Genomic DNA, 20,797 nt, shown 5'->3' on the forward strand with positions numbered 1-20,797 from the left:
TGGTTATAGTAGTGGTAGTGACTGGTTATAGTAGTGGTAGTGACTGGTTATAGTAGTGGTAGTGACTGGTTATAGTAGTTGTAGTGTCTACAGTAGTAATGGTAGTGACTGGTTATAGTAGTGGTAGTGACTGGTTATAGTAGTGGTAGTGACTGGTTATAGTAGTGGTAGTGACTGGTTATAGTAGTGGTGGTGACTGGTTATAGTAGTGGTAGTGTCTGGTAGTGTCAACCGCTGTTTAAAATTGATTTTAAACAGCGGTTGACATGCTTCGAAGTACGGTAATGGAATATTTCAAAAATTTTTGTCACGAATTGCGTCATGCTCGTCACCCTTATTTACCCTTTCGGATAGTGTCTTGAACGCACGAACAAAACGCCGCTGTTTGGATATAACTATGGATTATTTTGAACCAAACCAACATTTGTTATTGAAGTAGAAGTCCTGGGAGTGCATTCTGACGAAGACAGCAAAGACAGCAAAGGTAATAACTTTTTTTTTTCTTATAGTAAATCTGACTTTGGTGAGTGCTAAACTTGCTGGGTGTCTAAATAGCTAGCCCTGTGATGCCGGGCTATCTACTGAGAATATTGCAAAATGTGCTTTCACCGAAAAGCTATTTTAAAATTTTAAAATCGGACATATCGAGTGCATAGAGGAGTTCTGTATCTATAATTCTTAAAATAATTGTTATGTTTTTTTTTTACGTTTATCGTGAGTAATTTAGTAAATTCACCGGCAGTGTTCGGTGGGAATGCTAGTCACATGCTAGTCACATGCTAATGTAAAAAGCTGGTTTTTGATATAAATATGAACTTGATTGAACAAAACATGCATGCATTGTATAACATAATGTCCTAGGGTTGTCATCTGATGAAGATCATCAAAGGTTAGTGCGACATTTAGCTGTGGTTTGGGTTTTAATCTAATGTTTTTCTTTCGTTGTAAAGCCTTTTTGAAATCGGACAGTGTGGTTAGATTAACGAGAGTCTTGTCTTTAAAATGGTGTAAAATAGTCATATGTTTGAAAATGTGAAGTTTTTGCATTTTTTGAGGACTTTGTATTTCGCGCCACGCCCATCATTGGATATTGGAGCAGGTGTTCCGCTAGCAGAACGTCTAGATGTAAGGGGCTAGACAGATGTCTTGACCACTGGCTGTCCTCTAGACAGATGTCTTGACCACTGGCTGTCCTCTAGACCGGCTTTCTAGCCATTTTGTCAGGTGCTGCACTTTTGTTATTGACCGTGTTTGTGGCACTAGTCTGTTTTATGTGCTGTCGTTGTTGACCGGTATTAAAGTGCGCCTGTTTATATATACCCCGTTTATATATACTCCGCTCTCCTGCACTTGACTTCGCCTCCCATATACATGCCTAACAGAATTACACACCCTACTATGGAGTCAGCAGGAGCAGGTACCCCGGTTGGAGGAGTCGAGGAGCATGTCCAGGAACATTCGGCTATGTTACATCATCTTGGTGCCATGATGGATCACTAACCTTTGATGATCTTCATCAGATGACACTCCTAGGACATTATGTTATACAATACATGCATGTTTTGTTCAATCAAGTTCATATTTATATCAAAAAACAGCTTTTTACATTAGCATGTGACGTTCAGAACTAGCATTCCCACCGAACACTTCCGGTGAATTTACTAAATTACTCACGATAAACGTTCACAAAAAACATAACAATTATTTTAAGAATTATAGATACAGAACTCCTTTATGCAATCGCGGTGTCCGATTTTAAAATAGCTTTTCGGTGAAAGCACATTTTGCAATATTCTGAGTAGATAGCCCGGCCATCACGGGCTAGCTATTTTGACACCCACCAAGTGTGGTACTCACCAAACTCAGATTTACTATAAGAAAAATTGGATTACCTTTGCTGTTCTTCGTCAATTAGCGTGCTAGTTAGCTACCACATGTTCTTGTCAAACTGTCAACAGAGTAGCTACAGTAGCAAGCAACAAGATATGCCAAATAACAGTCTAAAAAAAAAAAACGCTTTAGGGCAAATAAATCATATTCAACCATTCAGACACAAGTCACATGGCGTGAAATCATATTTGTATCTGATTTCAAACCACCTACGAAAGGGGGTTTGAAATGTGGCTTGAAATATCAGATTCCATGTGCTTTTTGGCCGTTCGGACTGCAGGATAAAGAACACATTCAAATCGGATATGCAACAACAACAAAAAAATCACTTCAAAATGCCAATGTGAACAAGACTTTAGAGGACAACGGAAGTTGACTTCAAAACCCTGATGTAGGCTATATGCCCACCTTGAAACTTGTAGGTTAAGAAGACTTTATGGAAAACTACAGGCCTTCAGAGACCACCGACTAACAGGTGGGAATCTTTTTGCAGGCAGTATTTTCTGAGGTTCATTAAGAGTAGCAGATTTCCCCTCAAACTGTAACTAGGGTACTTTGCTCTATAACCAAGATGCATGAACAGAGGAGCAAATATACATAAACTAACAAAAATGTTTATTAACTCTTTCTCATATTCAGACCTGTAATGCTTTATACGTCCTTTTTGACGCCTTATAATCAGTGGTGCAAAGTAAATAAGTAAAAAATACTTTAAAGTACTACTTAAGTCGTTTTTTTTTTGGGGGGGGGGGGTATCTGTAGTTTACTTTACTATTTCGATTTTTGAGAACTTTGACTTTTACTTCACTACATTTTCAAAAAATATAAATAATAGACTTTTTACTCTGATTTTCCATGTAGAGGATGCAACAGGTCAGCACCTCATGAGGAAATGTCAGTTGGCTTTTCTGATTGGTCATTACAGTGTGGAGTGGAGTTAGGAAGGTAGTAGGTTTATTAACCTGTTTTATTCCAGGCTGAGTGGGACACTGAATAGCAGCATCTACTCTGGAAATAAAGAAACACTTATAAAACCGCTAAATCAATTTGCAAGTATCTTTTTTTTTTGCATGTTGTTATTGTTTCTGTGTGTTGTAACGTCACCAGAGACAACAAATAACAGAGTAACAGCTTTTTTGATAATGACAATAAAACATATTTTTTTTATATGCAAAAATTATTACATAATTTATTGTTTACAAGCTCTTTTGAATGTTTTATTTTTGTTTGTACCTTTCTTACAAATGTATTTTTTATTTTTATCAATACATTTTAATCCTCTATTATTATTTGATCTTATTGGTGTGTCTGATTTTCAATGACATTCTATTGGTTTGAATTGTGTTGAGTTGTGACAGGTCACATGACTTCCGTCCGCTGGTTTATTTACCTAATATTCTGCAACCTAACCATGCTGGTTGGAACGATATTGCGCGCAGCTATTGGCTAATGAAGGTGTCAATCATTATGAACGCCCAGCCTTAACGGTAGCATGTTACCTCCCCTGCTGTAAACTCGGAACTACCTGAGAATCTCTACAAGTACGTCTACTTCTGATTATATCTAATAAACGAGTTTGTCTGTATTACTGACAACCGAAAGACGTTTTAGTTATATTTGTATCAGCTGTTGGCTGCCAGAGCTTGTAGCCTCGGGAACAGCAGGTACAAGTTTCAAGTCTAATATCTCTTGTTTATTTAGCAACGTAGCCCGACGACACTTTAGTGAAATGTTGTCCAAAATACCAACAACGATAAGAGCTTTAAAACACTTGTGATTTTGTTGTACCAAAGTGCTGTGTGATGTGACGTCATTATTAGGAGACGAGGATCACTGAATACTTTGTTGTCGCCGTTTTTGTTCTTCTGTCTGTCTGTTGATATTGTAACGACCCGGTATTGTGTTCTGTGTTTGTGGGTGTGTTATGGTTCTCATGGCTACTAGCAGGGGTTAAATATGTCAGGACAGAGGGAAAGGCTGGGGGGGTATGATGGGTAATCCCGCGGGACTTGGAAATGATAAATAGGGATTACTGTCTCATCTTCTCGCTCTTTCTGTTCGGGGCCTTGATCTGTTCCTATGGGAGTAAACATTAATTAGACTTGGTATAGTTGTGTACATTCGGCATTTAGCGGCGTGGGCTGTGGCCTGAACAATAGCCCAGTTTAGGAATAAACCTGTGTTCTGACCTGCACACCTAGAGTCCGTCTCTTTTTCCTTTATGACCCAGCCGGGTCATTACAATATGATGATGATGATGATGATGATGAGTACAATCGATTTGGAAGTATTTGTTTAGTTGCAGGGCCCATGAATAGAGAAAACAACAGTAGTAGTGACAGGATGAGGATGCTGGGATCTGGATCATGTTTAGGATTATTAACAGAGGTTGTTATTGTAGTCTACATTATAAACTGTGCCAATGCTCTTCTTTTTGTGTGATTCTTTGTAGCTGGTTGCAGACTCCTTGACCGTCCCCCCCCCCCCATCCTTACTACTGATCTCACCACCACCATCATCATGTGTAACACGACATCAGTAGGAGAGAACCAACTCCAGAGGATCATCAGAGATCTACACGGTATCTGCTGTGCAGTTCTCTATACTAGATACATGTGTCTGTGTGGATCCAAATCAGTGGAGGCTGCTGAGGACGGCTCATAGTAATGGCTGGAACGGAGTCAATGGACCGGAGTCAATGAACCGGAGTCAATGGACCCGAGTCAATGAACCCGGAGTCAATGGACCGGAGTCAATGGACCGGAGTCAATGGACCGGAGTCAATGGACCCGGAGTCAATGAACCGGAGTCAATGGACCCGGAGTCAATGGACCCGGAGTCAATGGACCGGAGTCAATGGACCGGAGTCAATGGACCCGGAGTCAATGGACCCGGAGTCAATGAACCGGAGTCAATGGACCCGGAGTCAATGGACCGGAGTCAATGGACCCGGAGTCAATGGACCGGAGTCAATGGACCCGGAGTCAATGGACCCGGAGTTAAACACGTGGTTGATGCCGTTCCGTTCACTCCATTCCGGCCATTACTATGAGCCAGTCCTCCCTTCCACAGCCTCCGCTGATGCATAAATCACTGCCAAAATAATGAAAACACTTGAGTAAATGAGGGATACAAAGTATATTGAAAGCATAGTAGAAAGAGGAGGAAGGGAAGCGCTATTGAGGTACAGTACATTTTGAACAGAAGGTGCTGTTTGGTAAAAGATGACGAAGGCCATGCAGCCGAAACACGTTTTTTTATTTTAAAACCTTGTTTCTATTTGAACCGTACAAATAAAGGCATTTTAATGAATTATATGAAGAATGCCTTGGTCCTCCTTTATTTTATTTATTTTTTTATATTGAAAGCATGTTGTGGTTTCTGAGTTAATTAAGTAATTAACAAGCTTAGGTTCATGTATAAAAATGCTGGGCAGGTCGTTGTTATGGCTACCAGGACAATACCCATATCCACAGGGCACGAGTAGTCACTGAGTGGTTTGATGAGCATGAAAACGATGTAAACCATATGCCATGGCTGCCTGTCACCAGATATAATCCAATGTAATAATTCTGGGAGATTCTGGATTGGCGCCTGACAGTGTTTTCTACCACCATCAACAAAACACAAACCAACGGCGTCACGTCCGTCCAGTAGAGTTCCAGTCACTTGTAGAATCTATGCCGAGGTGCATTGAAGCTGTTCTGGATTGTGGTGGCCCGACGCCCTATTTAATTTTTTTTTTTTTTTTAAATGTAACCTTTAATTAACTTGGCAAGTCAGTTAAGAACAAATTCTTATTTACAATGACGTCCTACGACGCTGGGTCAATTGTGTGCCACCCTATTGGTCTCCCGATCGGCTTGTTGTGATACAGCCTGGATTCGAACCAGGGTGTCTGTAGTGACACCTCTAGCACTGAGATGCAGTGCCTTAGACCGCTGACCCACTCGGGAACCCCTTTTAAAGACACTCTATTAACCCCTATTAATACACTCTATTAACCCCTATTAACCCCTATTAATACACTCTATTACCCCTATTAATACAGTCTATTACCCCTATTAATACACTCTATTAACCCCTATTAACCCCTATTAATACACTCTATTAACCCCTATTAATACACTCTATTAACCCCTATTAATACACTCTATTAACCCCTATTAATACACCCTATTAACCCCTATTAATACACTCTATTAACCCCTATTAACCCCTATTAATACACTCTATTAACCCCTATTAATACATTAATACACTCTATTAACCTCTATTAACCCCTATTAATACACTCTATTAACCCCTATTAACCCCTATTAATACACTCTATTAACCCCTAATAATACACTCTATTAACCCCTATTAACCACTATTAATACACTCTATTAACCTCTATTAACCCCTATTAATACACTCTATTAACCCCTATTAACCCCTATTAATACACTCTATTAACCCCTATTAATACACTCTATTAACCTCTATTAACCCCTATTAATACACTCTATTAACCCCTATTAACCCCTATTAATACACTCTATTAACCCCTATTAATACACTCTATTAACCCCTAATTACCACTATTAATACACTCTATTAACCTCTATTAACCCCTATTAATACACTCTATTAACCCCTATTATAGCCTTCCCTGTAGCTCAGTTGGTAGAGCATGGTGTTTGCAACACCAGGGTTGTGGGTTCGATTCCCACGGGGGGCCAGCACAGAAAAAAAATGTATGAAATGTATGCATTCACTACTGTAAGTCGCTCTGGATAAGAGCGTCTGCTAAATGACTAAAAATGAATGAAAATGAACCCCTATTAATACACTCTATTAACCCCTATTAACCCCTATTAACCCCTATTAATACACTCTATTAACCCCTATTAATACACTCTATTAACCCCTATTAACCCCTATTAATACACTCTATTAACCCCTATTAATACACTCTATTAACCCCTATTAATACACTCTATTAACCCCTATTAATACACTCTATTAACCTCTATTAACCCCTATTAATACACTCTATTAACCCATATTAACCCCTATTAACCCCTATTAAGACACTCTATTAACCCCTATTAATACACTCTATTAATCCCTATTAACCCCTATTAACCCCTATTAATACACTCTATTAACCCCTATTAATACACTCTATATTAACCCCTATTAATACACTCTATTAACCCCTATTAATACACTCTATTAACCCCTATTAATACACTCTATTAACCCCTATTAACCCCTATTAATACACTCTATTAACCCCTATTAATACACTCTATTAACCCCTATTAATACACTCTATTAACCCCTATTAATACACTCTATTAACCCCTATTAATACACTCTATTAACCCCTATTAAGACACTCTATTAACCCCTATTAATACACTCTATTAACCCCTATTAATACACCCTATTAATCCCTATTAACCCCTATTAATACACTCTATTAACCCCTATTAAGACACTCTATTAACCCCTATTAAGACACTCTATTAACCCCTATTAATACACTCTATTAACCCCTATTAATACACTCTATTAACCCCTATTAATACACTCTATTAACCCATATTAACCCCCATTAATACACTCTATTAACCCCTATTAATACACTCTATTAACCCCTATTAATACACTCTATTAACCCCTATTAATACACTCTATTAACCCCTATTAATACACTCTATTAACCCCTATTAAGACACTCTATTAACCCCTATTAATACACTCTATTAACCCCTATTAAGCCCTATTAATACACCCTATTAACCCCTATTAACCCCTATTAACCCCTATTAATACACTCTATTAACCCCTATTAAGACACTCTATTAACCCCTATTAAGACACTCTATTAACCCCTATTAATACACCCTATTAACCCCTATTAGCCCCTATTAACCCCTATTAATACACTCTATTAACCCCTATTAAGGCACTCTATTAACCCCTATTAAGACACTCTATTAACCCCTATTAATACACCCTATTAACCCCTATTAACCCCTATTAACCCCTATTAATACACTCTATTAACCCCTATTAAGACACTCTATTAACCCCTATTAAGACACTCTATTAACCCCTATTAATACACCCTATTAACCCCTATTAGCCCCTATTAACCCCTATTAATACACCCTATTAACCCCTATTAACCCCTATTAATACACTCTATTAACCCCTATTAAGACACTCTATTAACCCCTATTAATACACTCTATTAACCCCTATTAACCCCTATTAATACACCCTATTAACCCCTATTAACCCCTATTAACCCCTATTAATACACTCTATTAACCCCTATTAAGACACTCTATTAACCCCTATTAAGACACTCTATTAACCCCTATTAATCCCTATTAGCCCCTATTAACCCCTATTAATACACTCTATTAACCCCTATTAAGGCACTCTATTAACCCCTATTAAGACACTCTATTAACCCCTATTAATACACCCTATTAACCCCTATTAACCCCTATTAACCCCTATTAATACACTCTATTAACCCCTATTAAGACACTCTATTAACCCCTATTAAGACACTCTATTAACCCCTATTAATACACCCTATTAACCCCTATTAGCCCCTATTAACCCCTATTAATACACCCTATTAACCCCTATTAACCCCTATTAATACACTCTATTAACCCCTATTAAGACACTCTATTAACCCCTATTAATACACCCTATTAACCCCTATTAGCCCCTATTAACCCCTATTAATACACTCTATTAACCCCTATTAAGGCACTCTATTAACCCCTATTAAGGCACTCTATTCACCCCTATTAATACACCCTATTAACCCCTATTAACCCCTATTAACCCCTATTAATACACTCTATTAACCCCTATTAATACACTCTATTAACCCCTATTAAGACACTCTATTAACCCCTATTAATACACCCTATTAACCCCTATTAGCCCCTATTAACCCCTATTAATACACTCTATTAACCCCTATTAAGGCACTCTATTAACCCCTATTAAGGCACTCTATTAACCCCTATTAATACACCCTATTAACCCCTATTAACCCCTATTAAGGCACCCTATTAACCCCTATTAACCCCTATTAAGGCACTCTATTAACCCCTATTAAGACACTCTATTAACCCCTATTAATACACTCTATTAACCCCTATTAGCCCCTATTAACCCCTATTAATACACCCTATTAACCCCTATTAACCCCTATTAAGGCACTCTATTACCCCTATTAAGACACTTTATCTTGGTGTTTCCTTTATTTTGGCAGTTAACTGTACATACATGGTGTTTGGAAAGTTCTCAGACCCCAGTACTTTTTTCACATTTTGTTACATTACAGCCTTATTCTAAAATGGATTAAATATGTTTTTCCCTCATAAATCTACACACAATCACCCATAATGACGAAGCAAAAACAGGTTTTAAACATTTTTGCAAATTTATAAAAGCAGAAATACCTTATTTACAAAAGTATTCAGACCCGTTGCTGTGAGACTCAAAATTTTGCTCAGGTGCATCCTGTTTCCATTGATCAACCTTGAGATGTTTCTACAACTTGATTGGAGTTCACCTGTTGTAAATTAAATTGATTGGACATGATTTGGAAAGAAACACACCTGTCTATATAAGGTCCCACAGTTGACAGTGCATGTCAAAACCAAAACCAAGCCATGAGGTCAAAGGAATTGTCCGTAGAGCTCCGAGACAGGATTGTGTCGAGGCACAGATCTGGGGAAGGGTATCAAAACATTTCTGCAGCATTGAAGGTCCCCAAGAATAGTGGCCTCCATGTTTAAATGGAAGAAGTTTTTAACCACCAAGACTCTTCCTAGAGCTGGCCACCCGGCCAAACGGAGCAATCAGGGGAGAAGGGCCTTGGTCAGGGAGGTGACCAAGAACCCGATGGTCACTCTGACAGAGCTCCAGTTCCTCTGTGGAGATGGGAGAACCTTCCAGAAGGACAACCATCTCTGCAGCACTTCACCAATCAGTCCTTTATGGTAGAGTGGCCAGACGGAAGCCGCTTCTCAGTAAAAGGCAGATGACATCCCGCTTGGAGTTTTCCAAAAGGCACCTAAAGGACTCTCAGACCATGAGAAATAAGATTCTCTGGTCTGATGAAACCAAGATTGAACTCTTTGGCCTGAATGCCAAGTGTTACGTCTGGAGGAAACCTGGCACCATCCCTATGGTGAAGCATGGTGGTGGCAGCATCACGCTGTGGGGATGTATTTCAGCGGCAGCGACTGGGAGACTAGTCAAGATTCCACAAATTAACTTTTAACTAGATACACCTGTTAATTGAATTGCATTCCAGGTGATTACCTCATGAAGCTGGCTGAGAAAATTCCAAGAGTGCAAAACTGTCTTTAAGTCAAAGGGTGGCTTCTTTAAAGAATCTCAAATATAAAATATATTTTGATTTGTTTAACACTTTTTTGGTTACTACAGTGGTTGCTCCACAAAAATGTTTGCGATTATGCTGTGGGATTTAGAGGTAATTTGTGGTAGAGCACTGATTATGCTTTTGGGTCCTACTGTGTCTCTAACTGACAATGAACGGGCGACATGAACCTAAATAGAAACTGATAAATGTGCAGGACTTCAGTATTACTAAACCTGTTGTTACATTGAGGTTTTTATTACACTGCTCAAAAAAATAAAGGGAACACTTAAACAACACAATGTAACTCCAAGTCAATCTCACTTCTGTGAAATCAAACTGTCCACTTAGGAAGCAACACTGATTGACAATACATTTCACATGCTGTTGTGCAAATGGAATAGACAACAGGTGGAAATTATAGGCAATTAGCAAGACACATTTACATTTACATTTTAGTCATTTAGCAGACGCTCTTATCCAGAGCGACTTACAGTAGTGAATGCATACATTTCATTTCATACATTTTTTTTTTTTCTGTGCCAATAAAGGAGTGGTTCTGCAGGTGGTGACCACAGACCACTTCTCAGTTCCTATGCTTCCTGGCTGATGTTTTGGTCACTTTTGAATGCCGGCGGTGCTTTCACTCTAGTGGTAGCATGAGACGGAGTCTACAACCCACACAAGTGGCTCAGGTAGTGCAGCTCATCCAGGATGGCACATCAATGCGAGCTGTGGCAAGAATGTTTGCTGTGTCTGTCAGCATAGTGTCCAGAGCATGGAGGCGCTACCAGGAGACAGGCCAGTACATCAGGAGATGTGGAGGAGGCCGTAGGAGGGCAACAATCCAGCAGCAGGACCGCTACCTCCGCCTTTGTGCAAGGAGGAGCAGGAGAAGCACTGCCAGAGCCCTGCAAAATGACCTCCAGCAGGCCACAAATGTGCATGTGTCTGCTGAAACGGTCAGAAACAGACTCCATGAGGGTGGTATGAGGGCCCGACGTCCACAGGTGGGGGTTGTGCTTACAGCCCAACACCGTGCAGGACGTTTGGCATTTGCCAGAGAACACCAAGATGGAAAATTTGCCACTGGCGCCCTGTGCTCTTCACAGATGAAAGCAGGTTCACACTGAGCTCATGTGACAGACGTGACAGAGTCTGGAGACGCCGTGGAGAACGTTCTGCTGCCTGCAACATCCTCCAGCATGACCGGTTTGGCGGTGGGTCAGTCATGGTGTGGGGTGGCATTTCTTTGGGGGGCCGCACAGCCCTCCATGTGCTCGCCAGAGGTAGCCTGACTGCCATTAGGTAACTAGATGAGATCCTCAGACCCCTTGTGAGACCATATGCTGGTGCGGTTGGCCCTGGGTTCCTCCTAATGCAAGACAATGCTAGACCTCATGTGGCTGGAGTGTGTCAGCAGTTCCTGCAAGAGGAAGGTATTGATGCTATGGACTGGCCCGCCCGTTCCCCAGACCTGAATCCAATTGAGCACATCTGGGACATCATGTCTCGCTCCATCCACCAACGCCACGTTGCACCACAGACTGTCCAGGAGTTGGCGGATGCTTTAGTCCAGGTCTGGGAGGAGATCCCTCAGGAGACCATCCGCCACCTCATCAGGAGCATGCCCAGGCATTGTAGGGAGGTCATACAGGCACGCGGAGGCCACTCACACTACTGAGCCTCATTTTGACTTGTTTTAAGGACATTACATCAAAGTTGGATCAGCCTGTAGTGTGGTTTTCCACTTTAATTTTGAGTGTGACTCCAAATCCAGGCCTCCATGGGTTGATACATTGGATTTCCATTGATTCTTTTTGTGTGATTTTGTTGTCAGAACATTCAACTATGTAAAGAAAAAGTATTTTATAAGATTATTTCATTCATTCATATCTAGGATGTGTTATTTTAGTGTTCCCTTTATTTTTTTGAGCAGTGTATATTGGTCATATTGGTCATGGCTCCCGAGTGGCGCACAATGGGATTTCAGTTCTCCAGCTGTATCCACTGAGATAGCACAATGGGATTTCAGTTCTCCAGCTGTATCCACTGAGATAGCACAATGGGATTTCAGTTCTCCAGCTGTATCCACTGAAAGCGAGTGAGGATCAAGGCACGAGAGCAGGGGGCACGGGATGGGCCTCAGAGCCTCGCACAGAAGACAGACCTAGCCCATGAGGAAGGGAGGAGGAGGGTGGGTGGACCCCCACCCCGCCACACTGGGTAGCACCTAGCAACACTTTAAGGGGCATTGCACTAATAGTGCCAGACTGCACGTTCAAACTAAAACAATGTAACTAATAATGGCATCTTTATGCTAATAAAATAGTGATAAAAATACTCTTTCAAAATGCCGTTGTTTATTTAGTTATGGATCCATCCGAATAAATGTCACTGAATTACAGAAATATCCTCCAGTCCTCTATATGTAATTACTGGCGGAGAGTCACGTCATATTGTTCGATAGGCGACATGAGTCTCACTAGTGTTGAGTAATGTGCTGTTAAAAGTGGTGTAGGTCTTATTTATTTAAAGAGCATATTGAAGTTAGAAATAATAGGATTTGAAGCAATAGACTACAACTATTTTAGCACCGTTTCGCGCTGCTCTGAGACAAGCATGGGGACTGGTCATGATAAATCAATGAGATTTTTATTTTGACTGAATCTTCGTTTGGGTATTGGTTAGAGTAGAATTAGAAAAGTAAGGTGTAGAAATGTTATGCTCTCAGTGTAACCTTTATTTAACCTTTATTTAACCTTTGGCAAGTCAGTTAAGAACATATTATTATTTACAAGGACAGCCCACTCCTTCCTCCCTGTCGGGGAATTGAACCCCGGTCTCCTGCGTGCCCGCACGACACGGGGATTCTATAGCTAAATAGCCCAGTACTGTAGCCTACTCCCGACCGTCACGTTGTACAGCACCATATTTTCCGTTCCACCCTAACGGAAACCCTGAGGGTTTTTCATTTTTCTTGGAATAGAAATACCATAATATTAATCAAATTAATTAAGCAAGTACCAGTCAAATGTTTGGACACTCCTACTCATTCCAGGGTTTTCTTTATTTTTTTACTATTTTCTACATTGTAGAATAATAGTGAAGACATCAAAACTATGAAATAACACACATGGAATCAGTTAAGAACAAATTGTTATTTACAAGGACAGCCTACTCCTTCCTCCCCATTGGGGAACTGAACCCCGGTCTCCCGCATGCTTGCATTCTCTAGTACAGCCACTATTGAAGGCTATCAAATGCTTCTCAAAGATGCCCTCTAGTGGTCAAACTAGCACTAACTAGCATTAATGGTACCAGTGGTTCACAGTTAAATAACGTGCCATAGAATTCTGCGGCACCACGCAGGTGCACCGCGGTACGCTGCAACTTTTAAAGGACGAACCACTGTACATAGTTGTGTTATTTCATAGTTTTGATGTCTTCACTATTATTTTAAAATGTAGAAAATTGTAAAAATAAAGAAAAACCCTTCAATGAGTCGGTGTGTCCAAACTTTATTAGTCCAAACTAATTATATATATATATTTATTTATACTCCGAACTCCGACATTGCTCGTCCTAATATTTCTATATTTCTAAATTCCATTCCATTTACTTTTTAGATTTGGGTGTATTGTAGTGTATTACTGCACTGATGGAGCTAGGAACACAAGCATTTCGCTACACCGGCAATAAAATCTTCTAAATATGTGTATGCGACTAATCAAATTTGATTTGATTACTATTGGGCAGAGAATCGTCTGAAACACAGCCAAAACAAACAGCGAATGGATCCAACAAGTTTGCGTGCTAGGAATACGTAATAGAATATTAAACTTTTGACTATTTTATTTCTAAGAACCTTTTTAGGAGTGTCAGTCATTTTGACCCCTACCTTATGTTGTGTGCATCCGTGTAGGTGTGTGGTGCAGCAAGGTTGGAGTGATGGAGCTATCGTTTGTGTGTGTTTTGTATCTGAACCTTGTAGAAGCAGTGACTGAGCTGAGTAAGGAACACAGAGAGACGGGTGAACCAATCACAGATGACAGCCCCAACCTGCATAAACTGTCCTACAAACTAGAGTACCTTCTACAGGTAATACACACAGAAACTCTCTCTCTCTCTCTCTCTCTCTCTCTCTCTCTCTCTCTCTCTCTCTGTCTCTCTCTCTCTCTCTGTCTCTCTGTCTCTCTCTGTCTCTCTCTCTCTCTCTCTGTCTCTCTCTCTCTCTCTCTCTCTCTCTCGCTCTCGCTCTCGCTCTCGCTCTCTCTCTCTCTCGCTCTCTCTCTCTCTCGCTCTCTCTCTCGCTCTCTCTCTCTCTCTCTCTCTCTCTCTCTCTCTCTCTCTCTCGCTCTCTCTCTCTCTCTCTCTCTCTCTCTCTCTCTCTCTCTCTCTCTCTCTCATAAACTGCTAGGATACTGGAAAGCTCAATGATTCTAGATAGGACCTCAAGGTTTTCCTGGGAAAACCTCCAAGACCTGTGAATCTGAGCTGTTTTTTGTGTGTTTACTTCAGTTTGACCAGAAAGAGAAGGCGGATTTCCTAGGCAGCAGGAAGGAGTACTGGGATTACTTCAGAGAGTGTCTTGCCAAGACCAGAGGAGGTAACGATGGCCTGCGGTTTGTCAAGGCTATCCCAGAGGTAATCCTCACTCATACACAAACCGATGAAGGCAATTGTCCAGCAAAATTGCCACGGTCACCGTAATATCCATTCAAATAGCAATTTGTATTTTTTTTTAAATACATAATAAAAAAAAAATTGCTGTTCGAAGGTTTTATTTTTTTATTGTACATTTTCTGACTGCATGTGCTGCAGTCAGAAAATAGAATGAATAAAACAGCCGTCCCCATTCAAGTCAATGATGGCATAATGTGTGGACTGGCGGCCATTGCAAGTGTAAACATAGGAGCAAAGCAGGAAGTGAAATATGTGCTAAAATAAGATTCATCTCAACTGACATTACAAAATAGACATCCCATTGGATGAGCCACATCAGTTAACATCATGTAAAGGAACATTCTACATTACCATGGAAATGATTGCATCACAATACCAGGCAGCCCATTGTTTACCAGTCATATTACCAGGGTTACAGGTTCCCAGCCTGGTCTATTTACCAGTCATATTACCAGGGTTACAGGTTCCCAGCCTGGTCTATTTACCAGTCATATTACCAGGGTTACAGGTTCCCAGCCTGTTCTATTTACCAGTCATATTACCAGGGTTACAGGTTCCCAGCCTGGTCTATTTACCAGTCATATTACCAGGGTTACAGGTTCCCAGCCTGGTCTATTTACCAGTCATATTACCAGGGTTACAGGTTCCCAGCCTGGTCTATTTACCAGTCATATTACCAGGGTTACAGGTTCCCAGCCTGGTCTATTTACCAGTCATATTACCAGGGTTACAGGTTCCCAGCCTGGTCTATTTACCAGTCATATTACCAGGGTTACAGGTTCCCAGCCTGGTCTATTTACCAGTCATATTACCAGGGTTACAGGTTCCCAGTCTATTTACCAGTCATATTACCAGGGTTACAGGTTCCCAGCCTGGTCTATTTACCAGTCATATTACCAGGGTTACAGGTTCCCAGCCTGGTCTATTTACCAGTCATATTACCAGGGTTAGAGGTTCCCAGCCTGGTCTATTTACCAGTCATATTACCAGGGTTAGAGGTTCCCAGCCTGTTCTATTTACCAGTCATATTACCAGGGTTACAGGTTCCCAGCCTGGTCTATTTACCAGTCATATTACCAGGGTTACAGGTTCCCAGTCTATTTACCAGTCATATTACCAGGGTTACAGGTTCCCAGCCTGGTCTATTTACCAGTCATATTACCAGGGTTACAGGTTCCCAGCCTGGTCTATTTACCAGTCATATTACCAGGGTTAGAGGTTCCCAGCCTGGTCTATTTACCAGTCATATTACCAGGGTTAGAGGTTCCCAGCCTGGTCTATTTACCAGTCATATTACCAGGGTTACAGGTTCCCAGCCTGGTCTATTTACCAGTCATATTACCAGGGTTACAGGTTCCCAGCCTGGTCTATTTACCAGTCATATTACCAGGGTTACAGGTTCCCAGCCTGGTCTATTTACCAGTCATATTACCAGGGTTAGAGGTTCCCAGCCTGTTCTATTCACCAGTCATATTACCAGGGTTACAGGTTCCCAGCCTATTTACCAGTCATATTACCAGGGTTACAGGTTCCCAGCCTGGTCTATTTACCAGTCATATTACCAGGGTTACAGGTTCCCAGCCTGGTCTATTTACCAGTCATATTACCAGGGTTACAGGTTCCCAGCCTGGTCTATTTACCAGTCATATTACCAGGGTTAGAGGTTCCCAGCCTGGTCTATTTACCAGTCATATTACCAGGGTTACAGGTTCCCAGTCTGTTTACCAGTCATATTACCAGGGTTACAGGTTCCCAGCCTGGTCTATTTACCAGTCATATTACCAGGGTTAGAGGTTCCCAGCCTGTTCTATTTACCAGTCATATTACCAGGGTTACAGGTTCCCAGCCTGGTCTATTTACCAGTCATATTACAAGGGTTAGAGGTTCCCAGCCTGGTCTATTTACCAGTCATATTACCAGGGTTACAGGTTCCCAGCCTGGTCTGTTTACCAGTCATATTACCAGGGTTAGAGGTTCCCAGCCTGGTCTATTTACCAGTCATATTACCAGGGTTACAGGTTCCCAGCCTATTTACCAGTCATATTACCAGGGTTACAGGTTCCCAGCCTGGTCTATTTACCAGTCATATTACCAGGGTTAGAGGTTCCCAGCCTGGTCTATTTACCAGTCATATTACCAGGGTTAGAGGTTCCCAGCCTGGTCTATTTACCAGTCATATTACCAGGGTTACAGGTTCCCAGCCTGGTCTATTTACCAGTCATATTACCAGGGTTAGAGGTTCCCAGCCTGTTCTATTTACCAGTCATATTACCAGGGTTAGAGGTTCCCAGCCTGGTCTATTTACCAGTCATATTACCAGGGTTACAGGTTCCCAGCCTGGTCTATTTACCAGTCATATTACCAGGGTTAGAGGTTCCCAGCCTGGTCTATTTACCAGTCATATTACCAGGGTTACAGGTTCCCAGCCTGGTCTATTTACCAGTCATATTACCAGGGTTAGAGGTTCCCAGTCTGGTCTATTTACCAGTCATATTACCAGGGTTACAGGTTCCCAGCCTGTTCTATTTACCAGTCATATTACCAGGGTTACAGGTTCCCAGCCTGGTCTATTTACCAGTCATATTACCAGGGTTAGAGGTTCCCAGCCTGTTCTATTTACCAGTCATATTACCAGGGTTACAGGTTCCCAGCCTGGTCTATTTACCAGTCATATTACCAGGGTTAGAGGTTCCCAGCCTGGTCTATTTACCAGTCATATTACCAGGGTTACAGGTTCCCAGCCTGGTCTATTTACCAGTCATATTACCAGGGTTAGAGGTTCCCAGCCTGGTCTATTTACCAGTCATATTACCAGGGTTACAGGTTCCCAGCCTGGTCTATTTACCAGTCATATTACCAGGGTTAGAGGTTCCCAGTCTATTTACCAGTCATATTACCAGGGTTACAGGTTCCCAGCCTGGTCTATTTACCAGTCATATTACCAGGGTTACAGGTTCCCAGCCTGGTCTATTTACCAGTCATATTACCAGGGTTACAGGTTCCCAGCCTGGTCTATTTACCAGTCATATTACCAGGGTTACAGGTTCCCAGCCTGGTCTATTTACCAGTCATATTACCAGGGTTACAGGTTCCCAGCCTGGTCTATTTACCAGTCATATTACCAGGGTTACAGGTTCCCAGCCTGTTCTATTCACCAGTCATATTACCAGGGTTACAGGTTCCCAGCCTGGTCTATTTACCAGTCATATTACCAGGGTTACAGGTTCCCAGCCTATTTACCAGTCATATTACCAGGGTTACAGGTTCCCAGTCTATTTACCAGTCATATTACCAGGGTTACAGGTTCCCAGTCTATTTACCAGTCATATTACCAGGGTTAGAGGTTCCCAGCCTGGTCTATTTACCAGTCATATTACCAGGGTTACAGGTTCCCAGCCTGGTCTATTTACCAGTCATATTACCAGGGTTACAGGTTCCCAGCCTGGTCTATTTACCAGTCATATTACCAGGGTTAGAGGTTCCCAGTCTATTTACCAGTCATATTACCAGGGTTACAGGTTCCCAGCCTGGTCTATTTACCAGTCATATTACCAGGGTTACAGGTTCCCAGCCTGGTCTATTTACCAGTCATATTACCAGGGTTACAGGTTCCCAGCCTGGTCTATTTACCAGTCATATTACCAGGGTTAGAGGTTCCCAGCCTGTTCTATTTACCAGTCATATTACCAGGGTTACAGGTTCCCAGCCTGGTCTATTTACCAGTCATATTACCAGGGTTACAGGTTCCCAGCCTGTTCTATTTACCAGTCATATTACCAGGGTTACAGGTTCCCAGCCTGGTCTATTTACCAGTCATATTACCAGGGTTACAGGTTCCCAGCCTGGTCTATTTACCAGTCATATTACCAGGGTTACAGGTTCCCAGCCTGGTCTATTTACCAGTCATATTACCAGGGTTACAGGTTCCCAGTCTATTTACCAGTCATATTACCAGGGTTACAGGTTCCCAGCCTGGTCTATTTACCAGTCATATTACCAGGGTTACAGGTTCCCAGCCTGGTCTATTTACCAGTCATATTACCAGGGTTAGAGGTTCCCAGCCTGGTCTATTTACCAGTCATATTACCAGGGTTAGAGGTTCCCAGCCTGTTCTATTTACCAGTCATATTACCAGGGTTACAGGTTCCCAGCCTGGTCTATTTACCAGTCATATTACCAGGGTTACAGGTTCCCAGTCTATTTACCAGTCATATTACCAGGGTTACAGGTTCCCAGCCTGGTCTATTTACCAGTCATATTACCAGGGTTACAGGTTCCCAGCCTGGTCTATTTACCAGTCATATTACCAGGGTTAGAGGTTCCCAGCCTGGTCTATTTACCAGTCATATTACCAGGGTTAGAGGTTCCCAGCCTGGTCTATTTACCAGTCATATTACCAGGGTTACAGGTTCCCAGCCTGGTCTATTTACCAGTCATATTACCAGGGTTACAGGTTCCCAGCCTGGTCTATTTACCAGTCATATTACCAGGGTTACAGGTTCCCAGCCTGGTCTATTTACCAGTCATATTACCAGGGTTAGAGGTTCCCAGCCTGTTCTATTCACCAGTCATATTACCAGGGTTACAGGTTCCCAGCCTATTTACCAGTCATATTACCAGGGTTACAGGTTCCCAGCCTGGTCTATTTACCAGTCATATTACCAGGGTTACAGGTTCCCAGCCTGGTCTATTTACCAGTCATATTACCAGGGTTACAGGTTCCCAGCCTGGTCTATTTACCAGTCATATTACCAGGGTTAGAGGTTCCCAGCCTGGTCTATTTACCAGTCATATTACCAGGGTTACAGGTTCCCAGTCTGTTTACCAGTCATATTACCAGGGTTACAGGTTCCCAGCCTGGTCTATTTACCAGTCATATTACCAGGGTTAGAGGTTCCCAGCCTGTTCTATTTACCAGTCATATTACCAGGGTTACAGGTTCCCAGCCTGGTCTATTTACCAGTCATATTACCAGGGTTAGAGGTTCCCAGCCTGGTCTATTTACCAGTCATATTACCAGGGTTACAGGTTCCCAGCCTGGTCTGTTTACCAGTCATATTACCAGGGTTAGAGGTTCCCAGCCTGGTCTATTTACCAGTCATATTACCAGGGTTACAGGTTCCCAGCCTATTTACCAGTCATATTACCAGGGTTACAGGTTCCCAGCCTGGTCTATTTACCAGTCATATTACCAGGGTTAGAGGTTCCCAGCCTGGTCTATTTACCAGTCATATTACCAGGGTTAGAGGTTCCCAGCCTGGTCTATTTACCAGTCATATTACCAGGGTTACAGGTTCCCAGCCTGGTCTATTTACCAGTCATATTACCAGGGTTAGAGGTTCCCAGCCTGGTCTATTTACCAGTCATATTACCAGGGTTACAGGTTCCCAGCCTGGTCTATTTACCAGTCATATTACCAGGGTTACAGGTTCCCAGCCTGGTCTATTTACCAGTCATATTACCAGGGTTACAGGTTCCCAGCCTGGTCTATTTACCAGTCATATTACCAGGGTTACAGGTTCCCAGCCTGTTCTATTTACCAGTCATATTACCAGGGTTAGAGGTTCCCAGCCTGGTCTATTTACCAGTCATATTACCAGGGTTACAGGTTCCCAGCCTGGTCTATTTACCAGTCATATTACCAGGGTTAGAGGTTCCCAGCCTGGTCTATTTACCAGTCATATTACCAGGGTTACAGGTTCCCAGCCTGGTCTATTTACCAGTCATATTACCAGGGTTAGAGGTTCCCAGTCTGGTCTATTTACCAGTCATATTACCAGGGTTACAGGTTCCCAGCCTGTTCTATTT

The 20,797-nt window shown here is 41.8% G+C and overlaps 1 protein-coding gene across 1 annotated transcript in view; it reads left to right on the forward strand.

Annotated features, from left to right (window-relative positions):
• Nucleotides 1-20,797, forward strand: part of LOC106597278 (uncharacterized) — a 72,406-nt gene that overhangs the window by 14,132 nt on the left and 37,477 nt on the right. The window contains 3 exon segments of the mRNA XM_082973018.1: nucleotides 4,343-4,471; nucleotides 14,298-14,404; nucleotides 14,825-14,950. Of these exon segments, the coding sequence (XP_082829144.1) occupies nucleotides 4,411-4,471; nucleotides 14,298-14,404; nucleotides 14,825-14,950 (294 nt within the window). The 5' untranslated portion in view covers nucleotides 4,343-4,410.

Source organism: Salmo salar, chromosome 03, assembly GCF_965601325.2.
Source record: "Salmo salar chromosome 03, fSalSal1, whole genome shotgun sequence".
NCBI lineage: Eukaryota > Metazoa > Chordata > Actinopteri > Salmoniformes > Salmonidae > Salmo > Salmo salar.